Raw genomic sequence first — 13,318 nt, 5'->3', positions numbered from 1 at the left:
TTGTTTCACTTTCAGTGTTTGTCTTTATTAATTAGGGAAAACATTTACCTCACCTGGTGTGGAAAGTGTGTCATTGTATAGGAGTGTCCGTTTGCAGACTGTGTGTGCTTGGTGGCTTTGGTGGGAGGGCTGGAGCTGAAGTGAGCATTGGCTGCGGCCTCTGAGTTTGTAATATCCCCTTTGTCTTTTGGGTCACCAGCTGGGGGTGTGGGTCCTGACTAGATTACTTCTTTCACCCTTGTGCCTGTCTCTGTGTGATTAAAAAAAAAAATCCTTAATTGTAAAAAAGCTGGTCAGCCAGTCTTCAGGTTGTTCTGAGAGAGAGTTATTTTATATATAGTTGTAGTTTTGGTGTGTGCACAGGAGGAGGTGAGCTCAGGGTCTTTCTACTCTTCCATCTTGATCCCACCTCTACCCAGTGATCTTTGATATTACTCTTGAAAAAATATTATGAGTCACTGAAGGCTCAGATGATGGTTAGCATTTTTTAGCTATAAAATACTCTTAATTAAGTTATGTGCATTGTTTTTTTAGACATAATGCTATTGTACACTTAATAGATTGCAATATAGAAGTCTATATGTACCGAGAAACCAAAAAAAAACTTGTATGACTCACTTTATTTTGATATTACATTCTGTTGAGGTGGTCTGGAACTGAACCCACAATATCTTCAAGGTATGCCTGTATTTATTAAACCGTATATTTCCCTCTTGATGAGGATTCATCTGTATCCCACAGGGTTCAATATGAGGCATTTTTGCTCCGTTCTGTTTCATACTTTTCATTATGATTTCTTGTTTGGCCATAATTACTTAAATGCATATTTTTTAGTTTCTAAAATATTTTTGTCAATGAGTTCTAATTTTATTTCATATTTGTTAGAGAATATATAGTATCTTTGATTTTGATTATTTGGTATTTACTAACTAATTTAACAGATATTTTTGCTGATACCTATTTTCTTCATAAACTTTTCCAGGTCCTGATAATATGTAGTGAAGAAATCACATACTTCTTTGCCTATATATATATGTATATATACACACACACATACATATATGATATGTATTTGTGATGTGGGCAATATTCCTGTTTTGATGTGATCAAGCATGATTACAGAGGGATCTTATATTTGTCTTGATTCATCATGGTCACAGAATGACTTTGTCTGGTGTCTCCTGGATGTCAGGGGCTGTTTTTCTCTTTCTCAATTCTTTAAGTGTTTCTAATGTATTTTCATATTTCCCATATCACAATCTTGTATAATTATCTCAAATTTTTGATACTTTGAGGTTTATTATTTTATATTTTGTGATTTACTGGGACTATTGCTTATAATGTTTTATAAACAAAATGACTTCTATCTTATGTTTATTATAAAAAATATAATAGCATTTTAGAATATCATTTCATTACATCTTGGGGCTCAATTTCTGAAAGGTTATATTATTCATTTTCTCACTTAGGTCAGATTTTCCAAACATTTTAGACTTATAAATCTTCTTTCCATACATTTCATAGAAATTTTTATCATACACCTCATAGGATTTGGTTTTATTGTTTATCATTTTCTCTGGTATATAAAAAAAAGTTGAAGTTAATACATATCTTAGTATAGTATATATTACTTTATATAAATTTTATTTTAAGAAAGTCTTTGTTTACACTAATTTTGACTTTTTAAATTTATGAAGTCATTATGCCATTTACTTTAACTTAATATGTAGAAAGCTAAATTTTTAAGTCAGTTTTAAAATCTATTGTTTGCGGTTTAATAATAAAACATTTAAATATATTCTATACTTTCAAAAGTAATATGCATTGCTTTCATGATCTGATATTTGAAATTTTGTTTCCTGATAAAACTACTAGCTGATTTATTTTCGTTGTTTTTTTGTGTTCTGTTATAAAATTTCTAGGGAAATGAATAGGTCTCAAGAAGCTGTGTAGGAGTAACTTATAACTACCATTATATTTTCTGTTTTTACCACTGTGTTTTGGAGTTACTGAAACATCTTTATTAACAGTATAAGAATTTTCACCAGAGAAATACTAATAATGGATTTCAAGAAAATCATGTTAAGGCACATTCCTGTGAAATATCATTATTTGAACATTGGCCTATTTTTATCCTTTCTGGGTTTTTTTTTAACCAATGGTAGATTAAATTTAACAAATTATAACTACAAATAAAACTCAGAATCATATTATAGTAAAAACCATCAGCAGAGCTAGCAGTATTTAGCTGAATGACTGGGTCTTGAATATGATCATCTAATAATCATTTTCTGTTCTCAAATCCTTTTCTTTTGAAATGAAGAATCTATATTTTGTTAATTGTCTTATTTATTGATTTATAAATCAGTATCAACTATATTTAATGATGTGAATTTCCAGAATACCTTTGTGAACTGCTGAGAGTTCATATATCACCAATTTAAAATACTGACGTAAGTCAGAAAATTGGATTTGATAGAAAGAAATTTGAAGCCAAATTTGTGGCCACATTTTTCAAGTGCAAAGGACTGAATGGCATATACACTGTTAAAGTTATCACATTTCATCCTTTATTTCATCTTCATTTTCTATCCCATTTTTCTTTTGTTCCAATGTTCTCATTTATCTTTATGTTGTTTCATATATACTCACATATTTTCTCAATTTCCTCTTTGGAATGAGGTAGATTTCATTGGAAAATGTTTATATTGAAGTAGAGTTCATTTGCCGATTTTTTTCAATGTAGAAAACCTGTATTCAGGTTTGGAAAAATTGGTATTCTAAATAAAGTTGTATAATGTAGTATGATTATACTTTATTGTATTAACATTAATCTTTATTTGGAGAAAGGTAAAATTAATGTTAGAATTACAAAAATGATTGTTCTAATGTTTTCCAGCTGCTAATAGGTTATGAAAATGGTACTGTAGTATTCTGGGACTTGAAATCTAAAAGAGCAGAACTGAGAGTTTATTATGATGAGGTAAGTGATTTCTATTGGAATATTTGAAAAGAGTATTGTGATTTTATTCCTGTTTTCTACATTTAAGCCTTGTATGTTACCAGTATTTTTATCATTGGAAAGCCGCCTAGTTCTGATCCAGTGCCTCACACTGCCTGTTGGTATTTGCACAAGTTCCACCTCTGGGTTGTTCTCCTGAGTGGAAATTTTGCCTTGACGGATTATTTTTAAGCCTTTTTTGGGCATTTACATATGTTGGCGTCTACTACCTATCTTTTTCTTTCCTTTAGGCTCTATGCTTATTTCTTAACCTCTTTGTCCTTAAGGTCTCTATAGATACTATTCACATCTTTAGAAAATTGTTTTTCTGTGGCAGAAAGTTTAAGTAGTCAGTGTGAAAGGCCTTATCTTCTAATACTTGCCTTCTTACAGTAAAGAGAGATTTTTAAAATAGTAATACTTAATAATAAAATCAGATCTTGAAGTACGTTTTATCATACAGAATTGAGATTTTAGGTTTTCATGTAGAGAAAGCAGTGAACTCTTATCAAGGAATAGTCTCTTAATTGATACTTCAGTTGTTTGAAGATTGACTCTAGGCTATTATTTCCTTCTGAAGAAGAAGCTAATGTGAAAAGAGTGAGGCTAGGGGCAAAAGGTGAGAAAGGGAAATTATGTCTTGTAGCTATGGAAATAAAGGTGATCATCTCGGCTCTCAATTAAATTAAAAATTGTTACAGTGATGAGAGATAGGAAAATACAGGTCAAAAATCACTGTTTAGAATTACCCAGGCAATAAATGGGAAGAGTGCCAAAGAATTTAAGACAACACTAAGATAAATAGAGAAATAAATTTGAAAGGAAAACACATTTTTTTAGAACAGTTTCTTTTCGTGCCCTCTTCCATCCCCTTATAAAAGTAAAATTTAAATTTTGGTGCTTAAAGATACAAGCCTTCGGCTATCCCATAACCCCACCCCCCATTCATTTCTTAGTGGTTCTGGCAAACTAAGATTTTATGATATATACAAGATTATTGTCATGGTGACAAAGAATTCAGAAGTAAATGATATAACAGCTGGGTAATTTGGTCATGATTAGTGAACAATACTCTAGCAAGCAATGTCATACAATTATGCTCTTTATGATCAACTTACAAGGCACCTTGAATCATAAGGCAAGAAGGTCCTAGAGAGCTAAGCTAGGGTTTTCCTTTTGTTAAGTACGTAAAATACAAAGATAAGTATGAAGATCACGTCCTCTCTTAAGACTAGCAGTTAGATAAGAGTCCAAATACCATCTCTGTATTTAGCCAGTTGGAACTAGAGTGGAGCAGCTGAAATGGAAATCCAGATGAGAATGCTCAATCAGCTAGTTTTCCTGTGGCCTTAAAAAGTGTAGAAGGAAAGTTTCTAACTTTAAAAAGTAAGTGGAAGTAATTTTGCAATGCAATGTTTAAATAAAGATTAACAATGTTTAAGTCAGTAGAATACTACACTTTACACTTACAATTATATGAATATATATAAAATTGATTTACTTTAATGCGTAATTATATGTCCTATCATTTTAATAAAGATAGTTGTATACTTCATGTTACTACCAAACTTTTCAAACTTTCCTCATCACTTTACGTCTCATATTTTGAAATCATCTGTCCTGAAATGGTTTCTCATAAGTCACCAATGATCAGTGACCCCTTCCTTAGTCTTTTAAGTTCCTCACTAAACCTGTGACTTTACATCAGTCCTTCCTTCTTAAAATGGTTTCTTCCCTTGTTTGTGTTTTTCCACCTCATTTTTCACCCCTCCTTTCTCCATCACTAGTTCTTTCTTTAACTCTCCTTTACATTATAGATACTCTTCAGGATTCTACGTCTTCACCCTCTCTTCATTTCTCCTTCAGTTTACATTTATGTTCATATCCCCTCCCACCATTTCAATATTACCTATATTATGCTGATAAATTAAAAATTCATATATCTTTAACTCTTACCTCTCTCCTGAGATCTAGATCCAAATATCTAATAATCTATAAGTCCAGATGAATATTCCATTGGCACCGAATTTGTATTTAAAGGTCTGAACCTCTTTTTCAGTTTTTCAATTTTGACTTAGTTATTTTTAATTTATAACCCTCAGAGTCATATTTGACCCTTTTTTCTTCTTCATGTATCATATGCAATCACTTTTGTCTTCTTGATCCAATTTTTATATTGTCTCTCATTTATTTCTTCTGGTTTTTCATTCCCACATTCAGTGTCCTAGTTGAGGATGTTATCTTTTGCCTGAAAGACTTATAATAGCCTTTTAACTAATCACATTTCCTCAGATATCTTACCTTTTCAATATATCTTTCACTAACAAGATTATCATTTTAAGACATAGCAGATCAGGTAATTCTCTACCTCAAAACCTTTGAATGGCTCCCAATTGTCAACAGTACAAAGTCTTATTCCTTGACAGGAGGTTTAAGGCCCTGGTGCTTTTTCCCTTGAATTTAATTTACTGCATCCTTCTACACACTTCTCACACTTCAGACATATTACTCACTATCTCCTAAACATACCATTTACTTCCTACCTCCAGGCCTTTGCTTCTGCTAATACCTTATTATGAACTCCATTCTTTCCTCTTATGCATATCAAAATTCTATTAATTATTTAGCTATTGTAAAGCTATTTGGACTAACTAGCCACTTGATAAATAACCACTGATAAATTCAGAGTTTTCTTTTGGAAATCCAAGATCATTTTCAGAAATAACCATATGAATTTTACTTCCACATTAGCTGTGAAATTTTTGTTTCATTACATCAGTATTTCTTAAATAATCTTTCACAGAGAAATCTCTCAGAGTCTGACATGAGGATAACCTTTTAATTCCTTACTAACTGTTGTTTTTCCTTTTTTCAGATTGTTACCTAGCTTTTTGGGTTTCCTTTGTCTTTTTTGTTTACAAGAAATTCAGTCAGCCACTGAGTTTATTTTCCATTAAAAATTTTTTTTCTTTAATTAGTTGTATTATATTTGGTTTTTCAGCAAGCGCTTAAGGTCCCTTTTAAAGAAAAGAGTGGGGTATAATCAAATAAATAGAAATTGAATATTTACCCATTAAGTCAGTTCAAATTCCAGCTCTTCAGTCTCTTCAATGATGGACTAGTTGACATCCTATTCTTTAATAACAAGTTGGTTTTACATGCCTACTCTTCTGTACAATAAGTATACTTCTTTTATAGTACTGATCTTGGTTTTATGTTATATGTATCATTTTTATATCTGTCTTCTCCAGTAGACAGAAATTCAGTGGGCTAGAAAGAAAGGTTAGGGCTGGGGCTCTGTGCCTACCATTCATAGCAAAGTAGTCTGAGAGAACTTTAAATTGACTGAGGTTCATCCAGGTTAACATGTAGAGGAGGCAAGAAGTGACATTTCCCTTTAGTCACATAAAAAATGAGAAGAAATACACAGAGGAGAAGACAAAGAAGAGCGTTTTTTCCCTCTCACTGCCTCTACTGAACCCTGGCAATAAAGAAGTCTTCTCTGCCCAGTAATACAGACCAGGGTGAGAGAAAACATAAGTCCAGTGTGTCATGGTATCTTTTGCAATTAATCAAATCTTACTTATCTTGAGGTCCACTCATATACTATTTCATTTCTGATATGTCTAATGATTGTTCTAGTCATCATTTATTTGTAACTCTAACAATACTTATTGTTTGGAAATATGTGTGTGTGTGTGTATATATGTATAGGTTTGGTATAAAATAAATATATACATAACTTAGTTTTATAAATATAGATTAAAAAACTAAATGTTAAAAGTTCCAAACAATAAGTATTATTAATATTGGTATAAATGTTTCCTATCTCGCAGTTGTTTAAGTTCTTTTAAGGAAAGGATCATGCTGTATATACATCTGTTCAACTTTTTTTTTTTCTTTTTTACGGTAAGCTGTTGTGGCCTCTCACTGTTGTGGCCTCTCCCGTTGCGGAGCACAGGCTCCGGACGCACAGGCTCAGCGGCCATGGCTCACGGGCAGCCGCTCCACGGCATGGGGGATCTTCCCGGACCGGGGCACGAACCTGTGTCCTCTACATCGGCAGGTGGACTCCCAACCACTGTGCCACCAGGGAAGCCCTATCTGTTCAACTTTTATGCCTACTAGCACATTCTGCTTATTAGCACATTACCCATGTTCCATATATACTTTATTAATTTTGAAAGAATACCAAGAGTGTGGAAATATTTAATAACATTAATTACTTATTCATTTAACAGATTTTTGAGTACCTACTTTATTCAAGACACTGTGCAACCACTGGGAATAAAACAAATTAGGAAAATGTAATGATTACTTTTTAATTTTATTTAATTCACATCTACAGAATGAATCTGTAAATACAAAAATTTTAAACTCTTCTTGCTTTAAGTCAACTTAAATAGTATATGTTAGAGTTAATATAGTCCAGTGATTCCAAATATGGGTTTTGTAGTCAGATGCTGGCTTTGAGTGGTGTAACCTGAGCAAGTATCTCAATCTTTCTAGGCCTATTTCACCACGTGTAATTTGGAAAAACATAATATCTGTTTTGTAGGATTAAATGAGATAATGTACATAAACTGCTTACCCTGGGGTCTGGCATGTGGTAAGCCCTCATATTGCAACTCTTATGTAAACTACCTTTTAAGTTGGCTGTTTTAAGTGGAACTAGGCTTCTACCTCACCAGAGATTATCTTCTGATAACCTTTCTTTTACTTCTGTGTAATAATTTTCAAAGAAGCATTAAAGGGTACGGGGAGGACCTAGGATTTACAACAAAAAGTTCTGGGATCTAATGATACTATGAAATTTACTTAACTTTTCTTTTTCTTAGGAGGTGGGTTTTTGTAGCCTTTTATAAGCCTATAGAAGGTTGAAACCAAAGGTAGTATGACCTAGGTCAGAAAAATTACATATGTTTCTTAAGTGATATTGCTATAATAATTCTGTGTTAAAATATTTTTCCTTTGGAATATAGAATGATATATCAACTTTTTCCCTCCTCTGCTTGTTTTTAATTGTTATTTCATTAGGCTATTCATTCAATTGATTGGCATCATGAGGGCAAACAATTCATGTGCAGCCATTCAGATGGTAGCTTGACTTTATGGAACCTGAAAAGCCCAAGTCGTCCTTTCCAGACCACAATTCCACATGGTAAGATGTATGCTTTCAAAAGAAATCAACTCTGGAGATTCAGTGCCGTTACTTGAAGTAGGAAAGTTGGTATCATTATCACTAGAAAGAGGTAATAGGACATAGCTTCTGATTCTAAATGCCCCTTTATACCTCCTTCATACCCCTACATTATGACCCAAAGTTTCTCTACTTCCCTTCCTCCTATCTATCAACTTTCCTACATTGTAAGTGATACCTATTCAATTTTGATACCAAACATTGAATAACTGATGGTTTATGTACCCGAAGCAGAGGAGCTAATATAGGATATTTGACGAATTTTAAGGGGTAAGGAGCTAGTGAGAGAATGGCACTTTATAGATCTGACTCTTGGACCTAATTTCTATACTGCTTTAGAGTCTGTTGTTTTCTAAATTCTCCCATTTATTTCCATTTCTGCCATTTGATTCCACTAAATTATGACTACATAGTTTTTATCGTAGGTTGTATTTATCTTATTATATTTCTCATTGAAAGGAGATATTTAGGATTTATGTTGGATCTGTCTAACTAGGCAGAATAAAAATTTCAAATGTATGAATATCTTTTATTCAGAGGCCATATTATTTTCCATAATATTGGTGATGATCTGAGTTTCGTGTTTACCTCATACCATTGATTGGTTGTAAGAATAAAGAGGTCAAAACCTAGAGGTTAATCAAATACATTCTATTTCATAGTTTCTGAGTGTTTATTATAGTTGCACATTGAGAAAATAGTGGTATTTTTTTTAGTGGGTGACCCATAAATCAAAAGATGGAACTATTCCAACTTGGGTTGGTTTGCCATTTTTTGTACCACAGTTGCATGTTCCACTGCAAAAGATTAAACTGTTGCAATATTTACCTTAGCAGTTTACTTAGAGATTACCTTACATTTAAAAACTTACTTAGAGATGCTTTATTTATTTATTTATTTAAATAGAAGTACAGTTGATATATTATTTATATCAGTTTCAGGTGTACAACATAGTTTTTCAATGTTTTTATAGATTACACTCCAGTTAAAGTTTTTACAAAATAATGGCTATAATTCCCTGTGCTGTACAATATTCCTTATTGCTTATTTATTTTATACATATAAAATAAATGTATATGTATCTCTTAATCTCATACCCCTAATTCGCCCCTCCCCCCTTCCTTCTCTACTCTGGTAACCACTAGTTTGTTCTCTATATCTGTGAGTCTGTTTCTGTTTTGTTTTTGTTTTATTTTTGGTTCCACGTATAAGTGATAACAGAGTATTTGTCTTTCTTTGAATTATTTAACTTAGCATAGTACTCTGTACTATTCTGCCATCCCTGTTGTTGCAAATGGCAGAATTTCATTCTTTTACATGGCTGAGTAATATCCATTATATAGATGTGAGATACACACACACACACACACACATATGATCTGAGTCAAATTTGAAATTCTCATTTTTACTTTGTACTGTTGAAATCTTCACTGTTTTTTATTATTGGTTGGTGGATTTTTCAATTCTTAGAGAAGTAAGTTAAAATATCTGTTATGAATATTTTCCTTGTAATTCTATTCATTTTTGTTTTTATACTCTAAAAACCAAATAGCTAAATGTGGCTGATATCGTTTATCAGATATTCTGTGCTTTAACTGGTGTTTGACTAGGAATCAATTTCTGAGAAAGCGGTATTAAAATTTAATGATTATAGAATTGTCTACTTTTCACTTTAATTCTGTACTTTTTTGTTTCATGTATTTTAAGGTTTTATTGTTAGGTATCTATCATGTCTCCTGTAGAGAACATAGAGTTGGGTCTTGCTTTTTTATTCAGTCTTACATAACTTAGTTGGAGTGTTTAGTCCATTAATATTAAATATAATTACTGATGGGATTGGATTTAGGTATACCAGTTTATTATTTGTTTTTTTGTTGGTCCTATCATTTTTTGTTCCTTTTATCTCCCCTTTTTGCCTTCTTTTGGATTATTTGAAAGTTTTTATTATGATTCCATTTGAATTTACATATAGGTAATTTATCTTCACATATTCTTTTTAATCTGTTGCTCTAGGGATTACAATATATTGTACTTCCTTAACTTTCCATATTCTATTAGGGTTAATTGTAACACTTTACATAAAATGTAGAAATTTCACAACCACATATATTTATTTATCTTCGCCCATTGTCCTTCATGCAACAGTTATCATGTATTATATCTAAATACATGTTACAATTTTTGCTTTGAATACTCTTTAAGTATTTTTTTATTGATGTATAGTTAACTTACAATGTTTTGTTAGTTTCAGGTGTACAGTGTAGTGATTCAGGTTTTTTTTTTTCAGATTATATTCCAGCATAGGTTATTACAAGATACTGAATATAATTCACTGTTTGATACAGTAAATCCTTGTTGCTTATCTATTTTATGTATAGTAGTTTATATCTGTTAATCCAATACATGTAATTTGTCCCTCCCCACCTCCCTCCCCTTTGGTAACCATAAATTTGTTTTTTATATTTATAAGTCTGTTTCTGTTTTGTATATAGATTATTTTTTAGATTCCACATATAAGTGATATCACATAGTATTTGTCTTTCTCTGTCTGACTTACTTCACTAAGTATAATATTCTCTAGGTCCATCCATGTTGCTTCAAATGACAATATTTCATTCTTTTTTATGGCTGATTAATATTCCATTGTATTTATATACCACATCTTCTTTACCGATTCATCTGTTGGTGGACATTTAGGTTGTTTCCATGTCTCGGCTATTGTAAATAGTGCTGCTATGAACATTGCAGTGCATGTATCTTTTCAAATTAGAGTTTTCATTTTTTTCTGGATATATACCCAGGAGTGGGATTGTTGGATCATATGGGTAGCTCTATTTTTAGTTTTTTGAAGAACCTCCATACTATTTTCCATAATGGCTGCATCAATTTACATTCCTTCCAACAACATACAAGGGTTCCCTTTCCTCCACATCCTCTCCAGCATATATTATTTGTAGACATTTTGATGATAACCATTCTAACTAGTATGAGGTGATAACTCATTGTGGTTTTGACTTGCATTTCTCTAATAATTAGCAATGTTGAGCATCTTTTCATGTGCCTGTTAACTATCTGTATGTCTTTGGAAAAATGTCTATTTAGGTTTTTGCCCATGTTTTGATTGGGTTTTTTTTGATATTGAGTTATATGAGCTGCTTGTATATATTGGATATTAACCCCTTGTCAGTTGCATCATTTACAAATATTTTCTCCCATTTTGTAGGTTGTCTTTTTATTTTGTTGATGGTTTCCTTTACTCTGTAAAAGCTTTTACGTTTGATTAAGTGCCATTTGTTTATTTTTGCTTGGATTTCTTTTGCCTTGGGAGACTGATCTAAGATAATATTGCTACGATTTATATCAGAGAATATTTTGCCTATGTTCTGTTCTGGGAGTTTTATGGTGTCAAGTCTTGTATTTGAGTCTTTAAACCATTTTGAGTTTATTTTTGCATCTGGTGTGAGGAAGTGTTCAAATTTCATTGATTTATATGTAGCTGTCCAGCTTTCCAAGCACCCCTTGCTGAAGAGACTCTTTTTTCTCCATTGTATATTCTTGCCTCCTTTCTCATAGATTAATTGACCATAAGTTGTGGGTTTATTTCTGGGCTCTCTGTCCTGTTCCATTGATCTATGTGCCTTTTTTAGTGTGTGCAAGTACCACTTGATGACTGTAGCTTTTTCTGAAGTCTGTAAGGGTTATACCTTCAGCTTTGTACTTTTTCCTCAGAATTGCTTTGGCAATTCTGGGCCTTTTGTAGTTCCATATACATTTTAGGATTGATCTAGTTCTGTGAAAATGTCATGGATATTTTGATAAAGATTGCATTAAATCTGTAGTTTGCTTTGGGTAGTATGGCCAGTTTTAACAATATTAATTCTTCCAATCCAAGAGCATGGAATATATTTCCCTTTTTAAAATCACTTTTAGTTTCCTTTATCAATGTTTTATAGTTTTCAGTGTAAGGTCTTTCACCTCCTTGGTTAAGTTTATCCCTAGGTATTTTATATTTTTGATGCAATTTTAAACAGGATTTTTCTGTTACTGTCTCTTTCTGGCATTTCATTCTTAATGTAAAGAAATACAACAGATTTATGTATATTAATCTTGTATTCTGCTACCTTGCTGACTTCTTTTATTAGTTCTAATAGTTTCTGTGTGGAAACTTTAGGGCTCTCTACATAGAGTACCATGTCATCTGCATAGAGTGACAGTTTTACCACTTCCTTTCTAGTTTCTTATTGCTGTGGTTAGGTTAGGACTTCCAATACTATGTTAAATAGAAGTGGTGAGAGTGAACATCCTTGTCTTGCTCCTGAGTTTAGCAGGAAGTCTGTCAGCCTTTCACTGTTGAGTATTATATTGGCTCTGTGTTTGGTGTAAATGGCCTTTATTATGTTGAGATATGTTCCTTATACCCGCTTTGATGAGAGTTTTTATTATGAATGGATGTTGAATTTTGCCAAATGCTTTTTATGTGTCTGTTGAGATTATGATGTGATTTTTATTTTTTCTTTTGTTAATGTGGTATATCACATTGATTGGTTTGTGAATATTGAACAATCCTCATGACCCTGGAATAAAACAAACTTGATCGTGGTGTATGATCCTTTTTATGTATTGTTGGATTTGATTTGCTAATATTTTGTTGGGGATTTTCACGTCTATAATCATCAGAGATATTGGCCTCTAATTTTCTTTTCTTTTCTTTCTTTCATTTTTTTTAGTGTATTTGTTTGGTTTTGATATCAGGGTGATGGTGGCCTTATAGAATGAATTAGAGAGTGTTCCATTCTCTTAAATTTTTTGGAATAGTTTGAAAAGGATAGGAATAAGTTCTTCTTTGTATGTTTGGTAGATTTCCCCAGTGAAGCTGTCCAGTACTGGACTTCTATTTGCAGGGAATTTTTTTTTTTAAGACTTATTCATTATTTATTTATTTATTTTTGGTTGCATCGGGTCTTAGTTGCAGCACTCGGGACCTTCATTGAGGCATGTGGGCTCTTCATCATGGTGCATGGGCCTGTCTCTTGTTGCTGCACGTAGGCTTCTCTCTAGTTGTGGCGTGCGGGTTTTCTCTCTCTAGTTGTGGTGCGCAGGCTCCAGGGCGAGTGGGC

At 32.4% G+C, this 13,318-nt stretch overlaps 1 protein-coding gene across 6 annotated transcripts in view; it reads left to right on the top strand.

Moving 5' to 3' along the window:
• The window catches only part of STXBP5L (syntaxin binding protein 5L), a 416,226-nt gene that overhangs the window by 173,361 nt on the left and 229,547 nt on the right, over positions 1 to 13,318 (top strand). For all 6 annotated transcript variants that reach the window (XM_082624250.1, XM_082624249.1, XM_082624248.1 and 3 more), the window contains exons 8-9: positions 2,900 to 2,983; positions 8,039 to 8,162. In XM_082624250.1, the coding sequence (XP_082480376.1) occupies positions 2,900 to 2,983; positions 8,039 to 8,162 (208 nt within the window). The remainder of the gene's footprint in view (positions 1 to 2,899; positions 2,984 to 8,038; positions 8,163 to 13,318) is intronic.

The sequence above is a fragment of the Mesoplodon mirus genome (assembly GCF_964341445.2).
Source record: "Mesoplodon mirus genome assembly, chromosome: 6".
Classification (NCBI taxonomy): domain Eukaryota; kingdom Metazoa; phylum Chordata; class Mammalia; order Artiodactyla; family Ziphiidae; genus Mesoplodon; species Mesoplodon mirus.
The sequence above is the reverse complement of the archived record's forward strand: the minus strand, read 5'-3'. Positions and strand labels throughout refer to the sequence as shown.